Below are 23,831 nucleotides of genomic sequence, written 5' to 3' on the forward strand. Positions count from 1 at the left end.
TTGATGACAAATTATTGAAAAGGGGTTCAAACTGAGTTGCTTTAAAGTGCATAAACAAACTTTGTTGCTTTTTAAGTATGAATGATATATAGAATATAGTTGAAGATAAGAGCAAAGAAACAACCATATTCTGATACTTCTCTAGTAGATATAATATATAAAGCTTCTGATAGTTGGATGACACTTGGCAAATGGCATTATTCAAATCGTGCATGATCAAAGTTTTAGTGAGACAGAAAAAAAAAGGGACATCTAAAATAGGCTAAATTAATACAGATTAAGTAATAAATAAGATAAAAAATTCAAATTAATAGATAATAGTTGAGTGCTAAAATAGTATGTAGAAAAAACGTGTCATAAGTATATTGATTTGATGTAAACTCTAGGTGCTAATAAATTTCACTCAAAAAACAAATGCGTGATATTAATGTTCAAAACAACTATTGATTCAAATATTTTAAAAATTAAATGAAAGAAAAAAAAAGCAATAAGATTACAAATATTCAAACATGTCTTGATTGGCAAATGAGTTTTCTTTTCTACATTAATTACTTAATGAAATCACAATATTTTATAGTACTAAAAGAAATTAGTGGGGCTTCTTTTCTACATTTATAATTTATGTAATGAAATTCCCTATTCATAATTCTGAAAGTGAACTCAATGGGGTTTCAAGCTAAGCTGTAAAGGTTTCAATAATTTCTACCTAATAAGTTATAATATCTTTTAATGATTAACTTTAAGTAGGTAAATTGTGATAAGGAATTTGTTCTAATCTTGATTTCCTAATAATTCTTCCTTCTTTTCCTTTCCTTTTGTTCTCTTTTTGTTTTTATATATTACGTATTTATCACTCCATTATTGATGCCTTAAGTACTTTGTATCTTGTTTATTAGGAGTCCATTATCTTAATTAACCTCCGTTGACATATAAATCAAACTAATTAAAGAAATAACAGCTAGTTTCCAATGCCTGAAAGAACTTTTTTCACGCAAAAAAAAAAGAAAAAAAAAAGGGATTAAGATTCAAACTACTCGTATTATGGTCATGTAGAATTGAAATTACATAAATTAAATTTGCAGTATTTAAGTAGAAAAATCTTTTTTTTTTTTAAATCTATTTGTTCTGTTCTTTCTCTATCCCCTCCTCCGAAAATTGAAAACAAAATAAAAGATAGTCCCTCAGTTTCATTTTATGTGATACAGTTCGATTAGGCAGGAAATTTAAAAAAAAATGGAGAATTTTTGAAACTTATAATCTTAACATGTCATAAACCTTTAAAATTTGTGATCGTTAACATGTATGTCAATAACATCAATATAATTATAAAACCATTTCATTAAAGAAAATGAGAAATTTAAGTTAAATTATTTTTAAAGTTTTAAAAAGATCATTCTTTTTGGTAAAAAAAAAAAAAAGAATAATATAAATTGGAATAGATCCTATTTATCTCATGATGTTAGTGCATATTATCGAACCCTAAAATTTCAAAATTGTCTAGTAAATCATCATTTTGATGTTTGCTTAGCTGATATACCTTATATATGACCTGTTACAAACCACTAACAGCAAGTCTATTTGGTCATTAATGTAATCTGATGTGCTTTTGTTGATAATTAATGTGATTGAATATATGCACTAATGACATTGTGTCAAAGGATCAAATTTTTATCAATGGACTAACACAACATTAAGGGCAATGTCTTCGTAGTAGGTATTGATGTGTACATATGCTTAAAACATCTCACCAAATTAAAGCCAAAAACCTCCAAATTAAGACTTAGCTCTGCAGAGGTAGCTATCACTTTGTTTCTTTATTATCTTTCAGTTTATTTTCTCTCTATTTGTCCTTTTAAGGAAAAAGAAATTGAATTTTAGTCCAATATTTTGAAAGGCAAAATTTGAACCAACTTTAGAGAACCCCAACAAAGTATTTTCAGGGAAAATGTCCAAATTTTGATCTATCTATTACTCGAAATTGTTCAATTCTACTTTCCATTACACTTTCGGGTCTCGAATTTGCCTTTATCATAACTGAACTCCAATGAAAAATTGGTGGACCGCACATATCCAAAATCTTCACACAAAAAAAAAAGTTCAAATATATGCCTCAATTTGTTATGATTTAAAATTACCTTCATGTTGGAGCCTCATTAAAGGTCAAAGGGAAAAAAATAAGACTTTGTCCTCGCTCAATTATCGATAATATTGAAATAAATTTTACCATTTTCCCTACTTTTTATAGCAATTGCTTTGGTCCACAAAATTTCCTCTAAAACTCAATCAATTAAAAGAATAAACAACACTTCCACAAAAAAAGCAGTTTCCTCTAAGCAATTAAAGGGATACGACTTTGTGGAATCACCGCTTCGAGACAAGTTCAATAATATCGAAATTGGAATGAAATTCTAGTTAGATCCTAGCCGCTTTTTGGAACTAATTGATAGGTATCTAGAAACCTTATCTCGTGAGCTTTAACGGACATTTTTTATTCTTTACCCGAACATTCTCGGCAAAAAGTTATAGTGTATATACAGGGTAAAGTTTTGGTGTTTATGTACATATGAACACCCTGAACAAATGCAAAAGGTTAGTTTAAGCGGTCTACGGTGTTCAAAATTGTCTCTAGCGTCCTAAGTTTGATCCCCAGGGACAACATGTTTTTTTATATTTAGCTTTTGTTATTTTTTTCGAACCCCCTGAGTGAAAATCCTGGATCCACCGCTGGGTCCGTAGTAGCGTTTCCAAAGTTAATTTATGCCTGCCTTCCTTGAGTCCACAATTTCAATATGCAATACTGAAAAGAAATTAGGACAATGGACATGATTGTGATTTTAACATTCCTCAACAATATTACTAGAAAGCCTAGGTTAAGAAGTTTCCCGTTCTCACTTTTTTTTTAATCTTAGCATATCCCTCAACATAAAGAAATCTAAGGCAATTTGGACTCACATAATCCATTTATTTAGACAAGGCAAAACTGAATGCAAAGGTATCAAAGATTAGGATTGCTTGTGAAACAATTTGGACACAAAACAAAATCTTGTAACTTTGAACAAAGAATCTTAGCACAAAGACAAAAACCTCTGCTTGTCTCCCCCCTGTTTTTTCAGAATATCCATCTTGTGTCTGATTAAATCTCTAAACCAACTCCAATATGGAAATCTTTGCCAAGCTCTTGCATTTCAAGAATAGCATTGTCATATTGATTTCTGCATCAATCTTTATAACTTTCTTTTTTGTGTTTGCACCTAATATTCTCTCTTATTTCTGGCCTCTTGTCCTCTCCACAACTATTCTTTTGCTCACAATATTAGCCTTAAACAATGTACCACCACTAGCTGTTGAATTCTCAAATGGAAAAGAAAGTGAAGGATCACTATTGAATTTTCTTGCAGGGCAGCAACTTGAAGACTTCTAATATACTGTCGCTGTCAAGGGTTCGGGGCGGAGCCAGAGTACGAGTTCGGCAGAATCCAGTAGCTTAGGCCAGAACTACGTATTTCTATTAATAAATCGACTTAAAATGTGTAAATAATTTATCCAGTAACCAACCTTTTCTAAAATTCTAGATCCGGCTCTGACCGTTTTTTAGATTGAAAAGTTAGTTTCTAGTGGCAAGTGTATAGTAAATGATTGATAAAAGTACATTCTTGTCATATTTAAAGAGCTACTAAGATGATATTGGAAATGTAACATATATTATAGAGCCCAGTAGCTTAGGCACAAAACTCTGTATTTTTAATAATAAATCCACTTAAATGTATAAATAACTTATTCAGAACCCAGTAAACGACTTTTTTTAAAATTCTAGATCCGCCTCTGATTGTTCTTTAGATTGAAAAGTTAGTTTCTGGTGGCAAGTTTATAATAAATGATTGTATAAATGTACATTCTTGTCATGTTTAAAGAGCTACTAAGATGGTATTGGAAATGTAACATTCGTCTCGGTCCAGTTCAAATATCACATGCATTAACTTACATTCTTCTCAATATTTTAAAATTGTGAAGAAAATTAGTTCACAAACGATAAATTCTGCAATGCTGGATGAACAAAATGGAAGCGATTAGAATGTAGCCCAAAAACACGAAAACTTGAAATAACAACAACTATGTCTCAGTTCTAAACAAGTTGATGTCGGCTATATAAATCCTCACTGTCAATGTTTCAATCTGTTTAAATCATGCCTTAACTTACATTTTCCCAATGGTTAAAAATTGTGACTGATTCTTGATTCTTGAATATTTCTATGATCATTTTCCAAACACCAAGTGCTTAAGTTTGAAATTTGCAAAAATTTTAAGCAATTCCATATAATTCTAACATCTATGAACAAAACATAATATGTTGGAGGGGTGTTGTTATCAGTCTTTGGATCCAGACGATTGCTGTAATAGTGCAATATCTTTTTCAGTCAATGTGCCTGAATGATCAACATCAAGCATTTTGAAGCTCTCCATGACTACAGATATGTCTTCCTCAGTAATCTTCCCCAACTCTTTAAGTTTATAGACAATAAATTCTGCAGCGCTGGATGAAGAAAATGAAAGCGATAATTAGAATGTAGCACAAAAAACTTGAACGCAAAACAACAGCAACAAATATGCCTCAGTTCTAGTCAGCTATATGAATCCTCACCAACCGTGTTTCTCCATTTAAACTCATACACATATGACCAATATTATGTCAATTAAAGAAAAGGTTAAAAGTACTAGAAGTTCTATATCCCTTTTTACTGGCATAGGGCTAAGGGACTGATCTTAGAAAGTATCATAACGTAAACGTATTAAAAGGGCAGCCTGGTGCACTAAGCACCAGCTATGTGCGGGTACGAGGAAAGACCGGACCACATTGAGTCTTATTTACGCAACTTTACATTTTTGCAAGATGCTATTTCGGTTGCTTGAACCCGTGACCTCCTGGTTACACGCAATAACTTTTACGGGCCATGGCTCCCCTCTCGTAAACTATCTAACATGACTAAAACATATTCCCAACTAATTTTATCGCCTATTTAGATATTTTTCTTCTGTTGTGTTCTATCTTTCGGCTTTCGCTAAGTCTGTTGAAGGCGAAATATAAACTTAGATAAACAACTTACCTCACTTCACTGTCATGATCAAGATCTGCAGCCTGGAGGTCTGAATTTGTCAACTCGCGAGTTAGAACCCATCTGAACATAGATTTTCGCCTTTGTTCTGTATATAATTCGGCTAGGGAGTAAAATAACTGTCCCAAACAAATTGTACTCATCAATATCCAAAAAGACGCAAACAAACGCCCCCATTTTGTTGAAAAGCTTTTATCTCCATATCCCAGAGTAGTAATAGTAGCACAAACACAATAAAAAGCATCAAACAAACTCAAATCCTCAACTTGGCACAAAAAAACTGTTCCAAGCATTGTAAGTGCAAGAAGAAGTGCCAAGGCACTTACAAACTTGTATTTTTCGATGTTCGTTTTAACTTCTTTCATGACCTCAGTTGAACCAGTACAATCCTTCCTCATTTTTATGGCCTTGAGAAAAAGGATTTGCTGCTGCTCAAGAAAACTATCGGCAGCCTTACTCAGAACAAATCCAACAAGAGCCATACCGGTGAACACAAAAATACACGCGAGAACCTTAGCTAAGACGCTTTTAGGAACTAGATCACCATATCCAACAGTGGTCATTGTAACAATACACAAGTATATTGCATCAAGAATTCCATTAGTCTTTTTTCCTTCGATTTGATCGCTAATGATGAAGAAACAAATCGCTCCGATTCCTATATAGGCAGCCAAAAATAATAGTACATCTCTGAGCCTAAAACTCTTTGATGAAATGAACTCAGGGTAATGAAGGGATTCCTCATTATTTGTCTGTGTATGACTGATAGTACAACAAGTGCTGCTAGATTGAGGCCGTCTTCGTTTAAAAGAGTTTATATCACTAAATCGAATTGATGAATTCACATGGCCTCGTAGTAGAGGTTCTTCAACATCGCCATTCGCCATGATAGCTCAAAATGACATGATTTTAAGTACCAAGTCGAACTGCAATCAGGGTAATGAAAATTAAAAATCAACTACAATTGCTAGCAAAGTACGTGGCGAAATATAAGTTCATACATTTGAAACTCGCGAGCATTATCCCTTCTTTAACATCAATCTCAGATATTCCTTTGCATATGATTGCATTCTTTCTGAACTTCTCATATATTAAGTTTCAATCTTTTGTTGTTCAAAATATTGTTCATGAGATAACCTTGTATTGTGCATGGCATTAGTCAGACTTCTTTATAACAGTCATCCTCTATAACAACATTTCACTGTAACAACCATGTTTTCTATGAAACCGATTCTTCATATTATATTATACCCCCTCTGTTTCAATTTATGTGAACCTATTTCCTTTTTAGTCCGTGCCAAAATAAATGACCTCTTTCCTAATTTGGAAACAAATTCACTTTATGAAATGATTTACAGCCACACAAATATTCAAGACTTATTTTGAATCACAAGTTTCAAAAATCTTCACTCTTTCTTAAATGTCGTGCCCAGTCAAATGGGTTCACATAAATTGAAACGGAGGGAGTATTATATCTTCTCTATAGAAACATTTCGCTATAACAATCAAAAGATATCGGAACAAACGATGTTGTTATAAAGAGGTTTGATCGTATAACTATTTGTTTACATGTCCAAAAATTGTTAAATTTTTACATGTTTGAAATCACTAGTTGTTTCAACTATCCAGTCGAAAAACACTAAATATACTAACGATAGCGGAGCCAAGATTTTCAATTAGGGAGATCAAAATATAAAAAAAATAAACACATGACGAATTGATCAAGAAAGCAACATTAGTGAGAGAGTTTCTAGCTCATAAAGGTGAAAAAAGAATATAGAAGGCTATGCTTAATCTAAATAACAGACAAATCCAATGACTATGCAAATCCAACAGCTTAATTTGAGCCATTATAAAATCCAACTTCAGACAAGAAACAAATGTGTTATAAAGAAAATCTAGAGAAAATTTCGAAGAAAAAATATGTCATTTATGTTAGGAGTTGCACCAACAAAACTATAAATTAATCAGGACTCTTATGATTATTGAATAAAAGGTGGAGAATATCATATTACCTTATGTTAAAACAAAAATATTCATCAAATAGACCCTTTTCAAATCAATGCAATTGTTCTTCTTCTGGATGAACAGAAAGCAAAGGATCAGAAGGAAAAAGAGTAATGGACATGAAAAAAACGAAAGATTTGTTAATTATGGCTACAAAATTTGGAAATAGAAGCAAAGGGGGTTTATGATTAGAGGATAAAAATAACATGTAACTGTGAATCACGAGAACTAAATGTTGTCCACTCACCAAACAAAATTTATTGGACGCTTGCAATTGATTCTAATTTCTCTAACAATATTATATGGTTACTCTCTTTTTACCTATTTTGATCTTTCACGATTTCATTTTCATATTGCTTTGAATTACTTGTCCTTATCTAACTTTTTTTGCTATGCTTTCTCTTGAGCCGAGGGTCTTTCGGAAACAGCCTCTCTTCATTGTAAGGGTAAGGTCTGCGTACACTTTACCCTCCCCAGACCTCACTGTCATGCCCCGAGTCATGGCCTGGGCGAAATACGGCACTCGGTGCCTTACTGCATGTGACCAAGCGAACCACATGGCTTGCTGAATCATCATGAAGCATAACATGAGCGGAATATAACGTGAATGCATGATGAGCATTTATAAAATGCAATAAGTCATAATACTTAATCAAAATACTTGTTTAAACGTGAGTGTGGAAATAACATGAATGAGCCAAAATGGCTATACGACTCCGAAAGTGTGACATGACATAACTGACTTGTCTAGACTATGAAACCTCTAACATAAGTCTGAACATGGAAAACATACTCGCTGGGACAAGGCCCCCAGCATACCTTAGATGCATAGCTAATCATACAATAAAGAGTTGACTAAACCCCGAATGAGATGGGGCTCACCAATAAGCTGATGCGAATGCTGTCTTACTGAGCAGATGTGTCGTCCTGTAAATCAGTACCTGCATCGTGAAATGCAAGCCCCCGAGCGATAAAAGGGGACGTCAGCACATTGAATGTACTGGTATATAAAGCAACTGAATGAAATAACATGGGACATGAAATAACATGATAAGAACTGAAACTGAAAAACTGGACATGAAACATGAGCATGGGTACATATATATATAACATAAGTAAAACATGATAAGTAGGGAGAGCATTTCATAAACCGACAACATGATATCACCACGTGGATACGTGGAGTTTGGTACCTCGCTGGACCAGCAGAGCCCCCATACCTTGCTAGGGTATAAGGTGGTCTGGTAACGTGCATGATGGATTCATTCAGTGTGAAATTAAGGAATCGTCCTAACTGGGCGGAGCGATCCTTGTCCTACGGTGGCTACGTAGTTTCAGACTATCTGAGTCTTCTCGGTAATTCGTGCAACTCCCTGAAACATGAACATGATATAATTAGCTAAGAAGCCCATAATTTTCATTAAATAAGTAGCAGGGGCAAAAATTAAAGATCATAGATATGAGAGACAAAATTAAAGACCAGTGTGTTTGAAGGAAATGCGTGCAAAAAATTGAAAACTAACACAAAATAGGGGCCAAACGTGCAAATGCTCCACTGCATAATTGGGTCTTAAGATAAACAGTGAGCGCGCTTCTTCGTCGCCAAAAGAAATTTGAATTCAGACAGCGCCAAACTTCTATCATTGCCATCTCAGAGTCTACACACACAAACAAAGAGACAGACAATCTAGGAATGATCAATTCTTTGTCTTAAAATTCAAACCTTAATCACTCCAAAAAAGAAACACAATACCCATGGCTTCAATTAAGCCATCTTATCGCTACGCCAATGCTTCTTCTTCCATAGATTCTTGCCAATCCTCCACCAAATCCAACCCTTCTTCATCTACTGACCTAACCCTTCACCCCCACAACCACCATAATTCCTCACGCGCCATAACGCGCCATCACGCGCCGTCCACGCGCCACCACAACTTAGGGTCCATCGTCAAGAAATTCGTCGAGCACAAATCTGGCCCATCGATTAAATCGAAGCCGAAAGGTGAGCTTGAAGGAAAAATATTTTATTCATAAATTTTTAGATGCTCTCTATAAGGGCCCGTTTGGCCATGATAATCGCGAGTAATTGAAAAAAGTAGTTTTTGTTTTCAAAGTGAAAAACGGTATTTGGATACAGGAGTTGTGTTTTGCCATGAATACTAATTGGAGCTGTTTTTGAATACTCACTCTGTTCATTTTTACTTGTCCACTATTGACTTTGCACGTCTGTTAAGAATTAATAAATAAAGTTTATATTTTACCATAATGCCCATATTAATCGGTGTTTATTCTTAATAGAATTGCGAAATGATTTGAAAACAAGGGAAAAAAAAGTTTATCTTTTCTTGATATGCTAAAGTGGACAAGTAATGAAAATTTGTTTTTAGTATAATGGACAAGTAAAAGTGAACGGAGGGAGTATTTGTTAGTGATTTGGAGTGAAAAAAGTCAAAATAACTTTGTGTTTCTCAAACTCCGGAAAATTCCGAAATTCAGTTTCCGGAATTTTATGTCCAAACATGATTTCCGGGATTGAAGAAAAAAGTTAAAAATATTCATGGCTAACAAAAATAGCTAACAACAGCTCCATTTTTAGTATGGAGCCTACTGAAAACTTAATCTTAAATAAATTTGACTATAAATTTTAAATAGACATGAATCAAAATACCAAATGCTAACCAAATTCGATTTCCTATAATTTTGAATTATTTTTCCAACAGAGCTGAAACTGCTAACTCCGGTGGATTTTATAGCGGAAGATTTGAAGAAAACGGCGAAAAAGGGAACTGGTTTGGGTGCTCTGCATAAAAAGTTGTTTAAGGGAGTGAAAAGAGATGAAGGAAATGAAAAGAAAAAGGCTTTAACTGAAGTTAAAGGGAATACTAGGACTTTAGGTATGGTGCTAAGAAGTGAAAGGGAGTTGTTGAGTATGAATAAGGAGCAAGAGAATCAGATTGTTGAGCTCAAATTGATTCTTGAAGAGAAAAACAAAGAGGTTTGTTCTTGAATTGTGTAATTTCCTTAATACTAGAGTGCCATTTTGAATCCATTTTAGTCTTAATTTTCCCGCTCAAGCAGTGGCGCAACCAGGAATTTTATCATGGCATTCGAAAATTTCAAATTTGGGACCTTGTAAGTTGAGGGGGTTTACTTTTACCTTATCAAAAAAAAAAAAAAAGTCGAGGGGGTTCGTGTGTGTGTCCGAAAAGATGTGTTTTTTTTTGTTATTTGGGCTGGTGTGAAACCCTTTATTAGTTGTGGCTCCGCCATTGTGCTTGAGAATAGTGCTAAGTTTATTTAAACCACATTTAGTAATATTTGATGAATTGGTGTTTGCCAAGTGTTCTGCTTCACAAAATCTGGAAAACGAATGATCGAGGCCTGATGATACTAGGGTGATGAGCCTACTTGCCAGTGAAATAAGCAATGAAAGAAAGTTTGGTTTTTGACCCAAATCTGTTTTTCTTCTAATTAAAGTTAGAGCTTTGTACTTCATGGAGGGGTAAATGAGAGGTTAGAGAACCTTTATTTGCCTTAAAATTTCAATTATTTATTATTCAAATGAAATGGACCTTAATAGAGTTGAATTGACATAGAGGATTCATACAGCCGACCCAACTAATTTGAGATTGAGGTTTTGACTGATTGATAGCTTACAAGTTGAGTCTGCTCCGTCCTCCACAGATTTTGTATTACATTTTTAAGGGAATTTCGCGTGTTATACATTAATAATTGGAAGGTAACTTGCAGTAAAACAGTTTGACCAACAATGTGGTGTTTGCTAAAAAGTCTTGAGGAAATTCTCAAAAGTAGTATTAAGGGATAGCTTATAAGGTACATAGTGGCAACTAGCTTCCTTTAGAGTACGCTTCTGCTGAAGTGTTATTAATGTCTTTGGTTGTGATAGCTCTTAATTGCATACTGTTGGAATCTGGGAATGCTCTTACTGGAGATGGCATGTTTTTTGTAAAAATTTTGGTGAATAATATCACCTTGGATAGCATGTAGATTATAGATGCAGAATAGCAAGCTGCATATATAATTGAATATACCCATCTATGTTGGCATTTGATGACAAAACTCAATGGTAAAGTTGTCTCCATATGACCTATAGGTCACGGTTTCGAGTCACGGAATCAGCCACCGATGCTTGTGTTAGGGTAGACTGCCTACATTACCCTCCCTTGGGGTGCGGTTTTTCCCTGAACCCTATGTGAACGTGGGATGCTACATGCACCGGGCTGCCTTTTTTATGACAAAAGTCAATAGCCCAGATTGGCTTTTAAATTAAAAAAGTGTGTCCAACAATTGGCAATTGGAAAGGGGATTTATTCTATTCTTGTCACATGATGGTTGAAGCTTATATAGTGTTGTGGTCTCATTTTCTAATTAATGATAACAGGTTGAGAAGTTAAAGGATTTGTGTTTGAAGCAGAGGGAAGAAATAAAGTCACTGAAAAGTGCCGTATTGTTCCCAGACGTTATGAATTCTCAACTTCAAGAACTTTTAGAGAAGCAGGGATCAGAACTCAAGCAGGCAAATCTGCTTATACCAAGTCTCCAAAAGCAAGTCATTTCTCTTGCAGGACAAGTACAGTGCCTCACCTTTGATCTTGATGAGGTAACATTGAGAACGTTCTCGCTTGTATCCACCTAATATGATTGCAGATTTATTAACAAATCCATAAGCCAGTGGCTTAATAATCTTAATATAAGACCATGAGTGCTTAGAAGAAGCCATTTTCTTGACCTTTTTTTTTTTTTTTTTGTGTGTGTGTGTGGGGGGGGGGGGGGGGGGGGGGGGGTTATTAGTATCCGTCTGACCTCTAACTCAGACACATGTGAAGTACCATTGGCATATTGTTAAAAGAACTGCAGCTAAAGATCAGCAGATATTACTTAAACGAGGTCAATCTATTGTTTCAAATTTTCAGTCATCTTAGCAATCTTCAACTTAAAAGTAATGAAACCAAGTCGATTTTTATGGATGTTCTTCAATGTTTCAAATTTTCTACTGCCAAATATGTTCACTACAATCTTTAACCGAGTCCTATAAGGATATTTTACCTAATAGAGGATGTCTTCCTACCACGATGCTTAACCATAAAGGCAAATTAGCTATGATGTGAAAATTGAAATGTACTCGGTTGCATAGGCAGTAACAAGAATTCAGTACTGCTATTGTACTTCAGGAGAAAAAATTCCATACTTGTTGAAATGTTTTTGGCATTCTTCCTCTTGCAATGATTAATCGTCTAGTAGGTATGCAGTTTTGTTTCACCACAGTACTAGATGGAAGTCAAAATAACAACTTCAATCTCCTTATGTGATCAAGTTATGTTCCTTACAATTAGATTGAGGAACTATCTATATCATTGAAAAGCCCAAATCATCAAGTTGTTTATTTGTCCAATCTGTTAGGAGGAACCAGAGGCACGAGATCCTATTAGCTTGTCTCCTTTATTATTGTTTGATAGTAGAAAATCACTCTTTTGTTTCATATGCTTTCTTGTTATGCTGCTCAGTTGCTGACTAGAACCCATCGGCTTGGTTCCCGATATTGTTCTTTGGATGTAATGGTGCAAATATGTTCAGTCTACTATAAATCCAGCATTAGTTTCTGAAATGACTTAATTATATATTTTTCATGCAGTTTAAAGCAGATAAATACTCTTCAAGAGGGTGCTATGATTCTCTTGATAGCTCACCAAGGTCACCTGAATACGATCAGGAAGAAGCAACAAATTCTCTGGTAAGTACATTTGATGATAAGCAGAAACAAAGATGGTGGTAAACAGACAAACAATGATATCTTGCATAAAAAATTGATATATGTTTGCAATTTTTCTGCTCTATATTAGGATTCTTTCAGAAAGTATTTGGCTATGTGGCATTTCAAGCATAAGTTTCAGAGAGTAACTAAGTTGTTCTTTGGTTTCCTCTAGGAATTCAGTTCTGAGAATACAATTCCTGGTAGTCCAGATGACATGCTTCTCAAGGACTTAAATCCCTGCTTAACACCTTATTCCACCAAGAGGAAGTCCAAGGTAAGTGTCTCATGACCCAATAAATGTAGCATGACCGGGTTGTTCGAAGTTGTTTCTCAGCTAAAAGCTTAAGCTGTTAGAAAGATCACACTTTATATACTTAATTATGTGTTCAACACACTCCTCATTGATTCTTTTGGACGAGTCAAGCATGTGGAAATTCATCTTGATAATAGGCAATGATGAAACTCAAATTTAGGACCTCTGTCTCCTTTGATACCGTGTTAAAAGTATGTGGCCATCTCAACTAAAAGCTTAAGCTGTTAGAGCTGACACACTATTATGTACTTAATCTTTTCAACCGTCATAGTTTGGAAAAAATTGAATAAATACCCCAAACAATATAGTTTTGCCTGTGTCCAAAGGGAGTTTTTCAAAGTTATAATTCATCCTTCTCCAGGTATTAGTTAAACCTCTATATAACAACGTTGTTTGTCTAGATATTTTTTGGCTGCTATAGCAAAATGTTGTTATAGAGAGGTTTGACTGTATATTGCATACATGTCAACCATCAAGGTTAAAATTTATAAATTCACAATCATTTGAAGTTTCCAAGAATCATTTCAAAATGTGATGTTCTATTCTTCTTACCAAGGTGAACTCTATTTTGATGCCTAATGTGATTTCTTTTAGGAATTTGAGTTCAACTCTCCGGAAGACAAGAACTTGCTTAAAAACAATATACAAGTGTATCATGAGACTAGCTACAGCTACAATTCTTGCGCAAGCAAAGTATTGAAAAGTTCATCAGATCGTAGTCAATGTTCAAAGGCAGCCAACAGCTCAATTCGCGCAGCTCGGGGATCTGGTGAAAGCAAATACACATACAGAAAGCGGATCCACAATATGTTCTAAGTTATCCTTGATCCTTGAGAACAGTTTTCTTGGCAGCATTCATTTTGTTTGTATGGTATAAGATATGCTGGCAAGAGTTAGAAAGTATAATAATAATTATGCGTCAGTCCCAAACAAGAGTCAGAAGGTGCTCATATCTATTTAAATTTCGCCTTTCCTTTTTCCTTTTTTCCCCTTATTTAACATAAAGAGTTTGTCACTTCCAAATTTGAAACGGTTGAAGTAGCTTTAGGAAAATGTTCATTGACATTTGATATTTTACGTCAAACTAAGCAATTTAACCTTAAGAGAATAACAAATTAAAGCGGGAGGATGCAATATGTAACTATGAATAAGTTACAAATGTTTATGTGCAACACTTGTATTTATTCGTCTGGAGCAAATATCGAGTGCAAATAAAGCTTTTCCCTTCATATTTTTATACTAAAACCTCTCCTAAGCAGCAAAAAAGCTAGTTTAATTTCTCTAATAAACTCATAAAGTTTCTGATTTAAATTATTCTTTTATTTTCCTGGAAAAACTAAAAGCTTCCATCTATCTTGGTAGCAATCCACCATTAAGTGCCATCCTCACAACCTGGAAAATAACTGTCACATTTCCAAATGGGGAAAAATAAAGTTAATCATCCCACCAATATGGATAAACATCAGAGTTCAAATTGAAATTTGGAAATAATTCTCATTTCCATCAAACGTTTAGGGAAGAAAGTATCTAATTTTCATTGGAGTGCAAGGAAGCAGTTGAGAAGAAAAACCGAAAATCATTCATGGCGATAAATTCTGATTTTAATCCCCATTATATATGACTAAGCATATTAGACTTTCACTTAATTAAATTGTGCACTTTTGATCCCTTGTGAATAATCACAAATTTATCATAATTATTAACCATTCTACTACTTAATTACTCATGTGTTATGTTAAGCTTATTACGTTACTTCATATTTGACGGTAATAAAATTGGGAAAATTACGCGTTGTGTCTATTTTTTAAAGTATTTATGCCACGTAGCCCATACTTTGAGTTTGTTACCTGATTCAGCCCATATATGTGTATAAACGCCTTTTATACACTTTATACAAGGTTGATACATTATGTATAATGCTTTCCTCGGTATAATATTGTAAATTGTGTTGCGTGACGTAATAATTTTCAAAAGCTGTATATTTTTGTAAATTGTCAAAATAAAACGTACTTTCTACTTGAAGAGATCAAAAACATACTTTTTAATTAATTGAATATTAAATATACTGAATTATATATCACAGTAACCAAAAACAGAATTTACTAATAGCTTAGGAGCCAAAAGTGCTATTAAAGGCTCCGGCAGCAGCAACAACAACAAACAACGGCAACAATTATGACAACGACAAGAACGACAACAAAGACCTTACTTTTTTATTTGTAAATTGTAACATGATGAGTTCTTATGATTGGTCAAATTAATTATGAGCTATATCATTAACTTAATTAAGAAGAAAAGAAAGACTAGTATATAGAGCTGCATGGTGTAAAAAAGAATTAAAATGGTTGAGGGATTAGGTAATTAGCTTACAAGATCCAACGAATAAAACAGCAAAGAGGACAAGAAAAACATGAATTGGCTCTAATCCTTTGTTGCCTCTATGATTTTGCAATATTCCCCTCTTTGTGATGTTCTTCTCAAACTTAGCCACTTTCTTCATTGCAACTCTTTTTGAAGTTGTCTGTAAGATTTCACAAAAATTTCACTTTTAATCATCTTAATAGAAACAAGTGAGAAGCAATTATAGTAAATAAAATCCTATTATGAAGACGCCTTTTATTTATTTATTTATGATCACGTCATCGGAGGCGGATCCAGTATTTGAACTTTCTGGGTTAGAGATTCTTGAACATCGATCTTGAGTGTTAATAGCTGGACTCAAAATTTAATATCTGTATATATTTAGTGATTTTCTTTTAACACAAATATAAAGTTTGGACTAAAGCTATTGGATTCTGTCGTACTTACATTCCGCATCCACCCATGAATGTAACCCCTCCGTTTTCTTTTTTACCTTCAGGCCAGTTGTGGAGCCACATAGGCTCAAGGGTGTTCAGTTGAACATATATTGTTAGAAATGTATACTGTGTATATACGTTAGATACTTTTGATACATATATAGTATAGTACTTATTAAATTTTGAAAGGTCTTGAATAACCTTAGCGAAATTTCTAGATGCGCTACTGTTTTTGGTTGTGCAATAATTAAGATATACTGATAATCCATGATATTTGAAACTCAAACATAAACCTCTTTGTTATAAATATACTAAAGAAAATAATACTACAATGCATGTATTAACTACACGTAACACTTGAAGGGGAAGATGATCTTACCATTGACGTGTTCCTTGCGTTGGTTTGGTTGTACTTAGCACTATATATACGAACGTCTGTCAAATTTGAATGTGATAACGAAGAAGAAGGAAGATATGTTCTTAATGCTGCAGTATTATTTTCTTTAATGTGATAGTAATATATAAAGTATAGTTTTTTCCCCCTTCGACATGAAACGTTGGAAGAGTAAAGAAAAACATGAGACTTGTCAGCTAAAAAGTGATTTCCTCTTTTGTTATGCCTCGACAGACTTAGAAATACGGAATTTTAGAAAAGTGAAAGCATTCATTGCTACTTATAACTCGAATTTATTTATGAGATTTTCTTTTATTTTCTCACCTCATGTTCGGTATTCGTTTTGGGACCCAACTAATTCGAATTCGCCTGAAGAGTTTCTCTTTTGAAGTGCAAAACGCTCCCTACCAAAAACGACTCTATACTTAGGACTCGAACTCAAAACTCTAATTAAAGATGAAGCAATACTTATCACTCTATCACAACCTTTGATGAAGAGACTTTAATTTTCCTATAAGTAATGGACCTACTTATCATTTATGCTAGTTGATAGTTTAATACAGGATAATTTGCATTTAAATATTGACAAATTTTTATTTTAATCATTATGATATTTACCTAAGCAAATTTAATCTGACAATTGAGAGTTTGAGATTGATTCCCTCCATTCACGTTAACTTATCAATTGGGCAACGATTTTTGGCCTTTTAATAATAGGTCAAGCTTCAATGGGTTTATTTCATTTAATATTAGAATATAGAATTTAATAAGAGGTTTTAATGACCAGTCAAAATTATGATGACCTAAGAATGATGAGGTTTCATAGATCGCATCATCATGACGCTTGTACTCCCACCGTTCACTAATGGTCCCTTTTTTACTTTGCACGCTTATTAAAAACTAATAATTAAAATATGCATTTTACTATAATGCTCATATTAATAGGTATATAATTTCATTGAACTTAGAGAATAATTTTAAAATAAATAATTCATATTAAGGGAAAATAAGAATTTATTTTTTATCTTTTCTTGATATGCTAAAGTAAGCACACGTAAAAGTGAAAATTTATTTTTAATACAGTGGACAAATAAAAGTCAACGGAAGGAGTAGTAGTTAACTAATTTATTACACTTGACTGAATTAAACAAAGAATCTACAAAACTGACTGAATATATAATATATTTTTTTCCATGGCTAAATTTGGGGGTGGTTTCCTGACCCTTTCTTTTTCCGTAATTAATTCCTGGCCCTACCGTTTTCAGAATAACTCAATAGGAATTTGGACATATATGCAAAAAATGAAATACTATTTGAAATCAATATTTATCTTATAATATAAAATATCAACTTAAAATAAATAGAAAAATATTGCAAGTGAAATAACGACTTTCACTCACAAACTCATCCATTCTCATTGATTCACTCACACTTGACAATCTTCCCTCTTTACATCTGAATCTACCTTTTTTTTTTTGTTAGAAAATATAATTTAAGGATGAGAGATTTTAATTAACTAGGTCTACAATGACGGAAGCACGGGCGGTGCTAGCGGACGCAAGGGGAATCTCGTAGAAAAAAAATTACACTACATATATAAATTACAATTATTTTATGTACATAGAGTAGATATTCATGAATTTCTTAAAACTATTTCGTGTGTTATTTATAATTTTAATCCCCTTTGCCATTATATTCAATGACTTTTAAAGTCAAAACCTCTACCATTATAGAGTAAGGGACTTGCCTCAAAAGTCAAGACTCACGATCACCTTCTATCATTTATTGTGACTTTAACATCTAGAATTGGATTTTGACACTCATCAATTTTTTTTATTTTTTTTTGTATCGGATGAATATTACGTGAGGCGAGTTATTGACACGATTATACTTACATGATTATATTATAGCATCTTTTTTGTGGTTTTCCATACTAGATTTAGTATCTTTAAGCATTTTTTTTAATATAGATTTGATACATAAGATGGTTTGTCCTATGAGGTATAGTGAATTAACCATTACTTGACATGATCTTATTCTTATCGTGTCAAGTAAATTTTGGAATATGCATAACGTAGGTCTAGTCTTGTTATTGCCATTCTTTTGGCAATATTAGGCAGCAGCAATAATGCAGCATCGTTTTAGTCTAATCTCTTTGGAGAAAAAAATCTATAATCTATTCAAATATAGTGCTTGAGTTTGAGTTTAAAATTTTATTTGATTTATTTGATTTATTGAGTTTGAAATTTATTATCTATATTAATTTAGTGATTTTTTTAAGATTTCCTTTTTAGTTGTTTAACTTAGATTCTCTTATTTTTTTCTTAATAACATGCTCATATTGCTATAAAAATATTATCACATATTTAAAATTTAACCATACTTTTGATATATGCATCAATGTTATTTTCATTTAATTTCGGATATCATCAAGCATTGTCACATTAAATAAATTAAAGGAGTAGGTTTCTGGTTTTCATTTTCTTTTACAATATATAGCCCAGTGCATGCAAGCTATGTAACCAAATTTCGTCAACATTTATGGAACTTTGACAAAATTATCCCAGTGAGAGAGAGAGAAGATTGATATTTTGCCTGATTGTTCACTTGTCATAATTTCATTATTCATTTGACCCTTTCAAATAGAGACAAAAACGCATAAAAATTAAAGAAAGCAACCATAAGGTCAATTTTAGTTATGTCGTTTACTTAATTCAATTAAGGCATTTTTCTTTTTACTAGCACACGGTTTTTTGCACCAAGAGAATCATGGGTCGTAGTTTATCTATTTTTTTATCTTTAATAATCTAGTTTTTGACTTCAATCTTGTCTTCTTTTGATTCTTACCAAGCAAGGGTCTCTAATATAAGAGATTTAAGTTCATTCAAGAAAAAAGAACAGGAAAACAGAAAAGAAAAAAAAGGAAAGATAATGATGATTGATGGGTCCATTAATTATTCTTATATTATTTAATCATCATTATTATCATTATTCATTCTCTTTTTGCTAATTTTATCTTGGACCATCATTATTATCAACACGATCCAAACGTTGTTTAATTATATTTATGTTTGTGCTAGTTCCCCTATATCAATATAAGCATAAACATTGTGATGAGAGACTAATTACTTTCTAACCATTAGTTGTTTTTAAATACAATCAAATAATTCAGTAATGATGCTAGGATTTTCATCAAGGATTATCATCTATTATATACATAATAAATTCGATCTTGTATATACATATTGATTTCTAGGAAAGGGATTTCAGACCCCTTCCTGACCCTGATAAATATAGTCACTTCTATCAAGGAATAACATGATTGGACCAAATTATTAATGAATGGCATATTTAGACTATTTCACATAGGCACCATCTGCTGTTAGTAAATGAGGGTAAATACAATCCCCTTTCAAATGAAAAAATATGATTGACGCAACTATTAAAGAAGAACATATCAGAAAGATTTTACACCGTTCAAGAGCTGTGAATGTTTTTCTGCATAATTTTCTTATTAGAATGACTTTGAATCACTGTACCAAGAGCTTAATTAGTTGACTTAAAAAAAGTGACCAAAAAAAAAATGGAAGTGACAAGGGGAAAAGCCGGATAATATCCAACTTGGAATAAATAAATGGAACAGAAGGAGAAGGGAAAATCGTTGTAATTTCCCTTTCTATCATAAATGCTAATTTCCTTTTGCAAAAGTTAGCCACAAATTTAGTGGTGAATGAATATTGAGAGTGTGACATAGTGTTTGTTTCTACCTTCCAAGAACTTAATCAAATTAAAGAACGTCAACCAAACAACGCTCAACGTCACTCGCTTACGCGGTCTTCCGAGTCCACATTATATATCTACCTGGCCGGTGCTTGCCGTCGTAATCGCCTCTCTGTTTCAATTTATGTGACGTAATAGAAAATTTCAAATAAAGATACGAAGACTTTTATAATTAATGGTCTTAAATATTTTATATTATTTGTGTGCTTATAGAATTGTGACCTTAAATAAATATGATATTTTCTCCGTCTCATAATAAGTGTTATCTTAGCAAAAAATACGCATATTGAGAAATCAATAATGCAATGTAAGGTTTACTAAATTACCCTATGTAATAAAAATAAATTATTTTTTCCTCTTTATTGTATCATGCACAAGTAGTATCCCTTTTGATATTGAGAATCCAACAATATTAAGTTATTATGTGGCTTTTTCAATAGATCATTTACATGTTACTTTAACTTGTCAGTTTTGTCTAAGGGTAGAGTTGAAAAAACTAGTCAATTTATGTCTTGATTTTCTAAAGTGACACTTATTATGGGATAATTTTTTTAAGCTAAAATGACATTTATTATGGGACTGAGAGAGTATTTGTGTAGCTATTAATTCATTTGTTAAAGATAAAAATGAGAAGTTTATAATTAAGTTGTTTTCAAATAAATATTTCATTTTATTTGAGACAGCCTAATAAAACAATAGTGACACGTGCAAACCTTAAGAAAGGGAGTACCTAGTAATACATGATATTTTTGGGATTTCAAAAACCGCCTTCTTTGGGAGGGATCAATTTTATGACACATTATGTATATTATTTTGGTTATATAATCCTTTTTATAGCATGTCGATGAAATATAGCATGAGAAATAAATAAATAAACATTGAATTAACAGTGATTTTTGTAGTAGTATGTACTAATTTTGTATTTCCATCGCAAGCTTTTCAGATTACTTCTGACAGCATTTAAATTGCTGTGGAATTAGAAGATACAAAATGAATTAACAGTGATTTTTTATGTTTTTATACTGATTTTCCAGTGAAGAATACCAAATATATTATACTACTTAAAATCCTTTCCAATTTGGTGAAATAAAGGATAATATTATATTGCTTTGCATTGATTATAATTTATAAATATTACTCCATCGTTGTTCTTAATAATTTGTTCACCAATCTATATATAATATAAAGCTAGGCATAGACAATCCCATGTGGCACCTCTCTATGACCTTCATTGACATTTATCTTTTTTCTCCTTTTTTGACATTTTTTTTTTTGTATTTTCCTTGCTTTTTGTTCCAAATATGCGAAAGAAGTGTGCTGCCTTCTTCCTTCTACTGTCTGTACTTAATTGCCCACTCAGTTATGGTATTAAATACTCAATATCATCAATATACACCAATAAAAGCTTAAGAATTTGGAGGAAAGAAATAAGGCTTACTAAGTTAAAAGTTAGTAACGGAAAAGATAATGCTTATTGGTACATTAAAATCTTTATTACTATTATTATTTTACCTCTTCAATTTAACATCAGTTACAAATCAATATAATCATCATATCTATAAATTATCACCTTCAAACATTTTCTTCCTACATGTTATCTTTTCTCCATATCCACATCTCACAAACTTAAAACCTTGGCAAATTATATTTGTGATCGATTTGGTATTGTGTTAATTGTGAGTCCTTGCCCCCGTCATCAACAATGTAAAAGAAAAAGAAATGTTAGTTGAATAGGGATTTCACATAAAAAATTGGTGAGTTTTGTTTTTATTTCTCATAGTTTCACACTTTCACTTTTTGTAACTGACTAATTCTTTTCCTTCTTCCTTTTTAATCTAATCTGCTTGTGTAATCTTTCTCTTAATTGTCAAAAGTGTTGGTGTTTTGAAATGGTAATAGTAAATATTAGGAGAAAGAAGTAGGTTTTTTAAACTTTTGTAGTATAAATTTGGAGGTGTTGCTTTTGAAATGGGGCGTTATTAGAATGAAAAATCAAAAGTGAAGAACATACAAAAAACTTAAAAGCCACAACAAAAAGGGGTATAGGGAGGTGGTACAGAAACATATTTCCTATGTATTTTTACGGACTAAATATATATTATGTCCTATTTAATATATGCAAAATCTCTTATGTAGATATTAAAGTAACATAGGTGGCACGACAACATATATTATATATCATGTATCAAATCTACATATAATATAAAGCTAGATATAGACAAGGTAATGTGACACCTCTCTATGATCAGCATTCATATTTATTTATTTTCTCAAATTTTTGCCTTTTTCCATATTATTATGTCATTTTGTTTGGCTTTTCTCATTATTATATTAAATATTTATTAATTCCCCATTATTTGAAAGAATGACTAAACAAATCCTATCAATTAATTTGGAAACGGAAAACGCCTCTACCACTTAATTGAGGATTTAGAATGGGTTATTTTCCATTAGATAGGGAAGGAGAGCACACCGCTATGTATACTCAGATTTATCCTTCAGCTTGGTTCATCATATGTAAGTTGATTCAACGATTCTCTGTTTTCAACTCCATTATATTCTTCTTAGTGAGTAGTGTATGTGTTTTGCTTCTTTTGAAGTATTAATTGTACGTAATTTTCTGTTTTTCTTCGTAGGTGCCGACGTCTTTTTTTCCAGTAGCGGACAATTGCAGCACTTCAAATTCTGAGGCTTCCTGTGCAATTGTGCAATGTAGGAAATTGTTGTCCGCAAGAAAAAACACTGAACAAATGATTGTTTTGCAGTGATTGGATACCTTACCGCAGTCCATTGATTGATTTTTATATAGGAACCGCTCCATTATAAATAATGGTAATCTTCTGTTTAATTTGTTTAATCTTTTATGGGTTTTGACATCTGTGATAACAAATTTGTTTTTGAACAAAACCAGCCATAAAGATGAGGGATGAAATCCTAGAGAAAAAACTCCAACCGAACTGACAAATTTAATTTATGAACTAATAACTTATGTCATCCTATAATGGTAAATAATCTCATTTTTCGTTTTGTTGGCGTGCATTTTTGGTCAAGCAAACTTTGTGGTATTTGATAGACGAATTATAACGTTAATTGTAACATAGTCAAGAGAGCATTACATCTTTGATGTTCCACAAATTATTTTTGTCAAGCTAAAACACTTTTTGAGTTAATGATATATATATGATTGTTGATGCTGTTTTCTAGATTATAAAAGTCAATTTACGTTTTCTTTTTATTTTTTAACAGGAAGGGATAGTGGAAGGACAAACATAAGACTTAAGCCCTCTAAATGCAATTACTAATCAATATTATTATTTACAATATTAAAATGATTATTTTCCCTCATTAAAGAAGTCACTATATATAATACTTGCAAATAAATCAATAAATACAATATTAATACTATTTACGAACAACATTCAAATAGGAACGACACATATCTTTTTCGTGACTAAGTAGATTAATTAATCAAATTGCTTAGAAAGTAGATTAAAGAGGTCAATACCTTCAGTATTATTGCCAAGGCAATGCTCAATCTTTCCCCTTTAAAACATAACCTCCGGTGAATTACTCATGTCGATAAAGTTAAAATGTTAATTTCTTTTGTTTAATTAATTCACAGAATTAAACTATGTCCGTATAAAATTTAAAAAGG

At 32.5% G+C, this 23,831-nt stretch overlaps 2 protein-coding genes across 2 annotated transcripts; one reads left to right on the forward strand and one right to left on the reverse strand.

Annotated features, from left to right (window-relative positions):
- Positions 1-4,087: 4,087 nt before the first annotated feature.
- Positions 4,088-7,465, reverse strand: LOC132614572 (two-pore potassium channel 1-like). The gene is made up of 3 exons (XM_060329040.1): positions 7,127-7,465; positions 5,103-6,037; positions 4,088-4,531 (listed from the first exon to the last, which is right to left on the reverse strand). Exons 2-3 carry the CDS (start codon positions 5,996-5,998, stop codon positions 4,366-4,368), a joined length of 1,062 nt encoding a protein of 353 aa, XP_060185023.1. The 5' UTR covers positions 5,999-6,037; positions 7,127-7,465; the 3' UTR covers positions 4,088-4,365.
- Positions 7,466-8,716: 1,251 nt separating this feature from the next.
- On the forward strand, positions 8,717-14,184 carry LOC132615733 (uncharacterized). Its single transcript, XM_060330343.1, has 6 exons — positions 8,717-9,120; positions 9,839-10,113; positions 11,521-11,739; positions 12,772-12,870; positions 13,064-13,165; positions 13,799-14,184. Exons 1-6 carry the CDS (start codon positions 8,874-8,876, stop codon positions 14,018-14,020), a joined length of 1,164 nt encoding a protein of 387 aa, XP_060186326.1. The 5' UTR covers positions 8,717-8,873; the 3' UTR covers positions 14,021-14,184.
- Positions 14,185-23,831: the final 9,647 nt, after the last annotated feature.

This window comes from Lycium barbarum, chromosome 10, assembly GCF_019175385.1.
Source record: "Lycium barbarum isolate Lr01 chromosome 10, ASM1917538v2, whole genome shotgun sequence".
In the NCBI taxonomy this organism is placed as follows: domain Eukaryota; kingdom Viridiplantae; phylum Streptophyta; class Magnoliopsida; order Solanales; family Solanaceae; genus Lycium; species Lycium barbarum.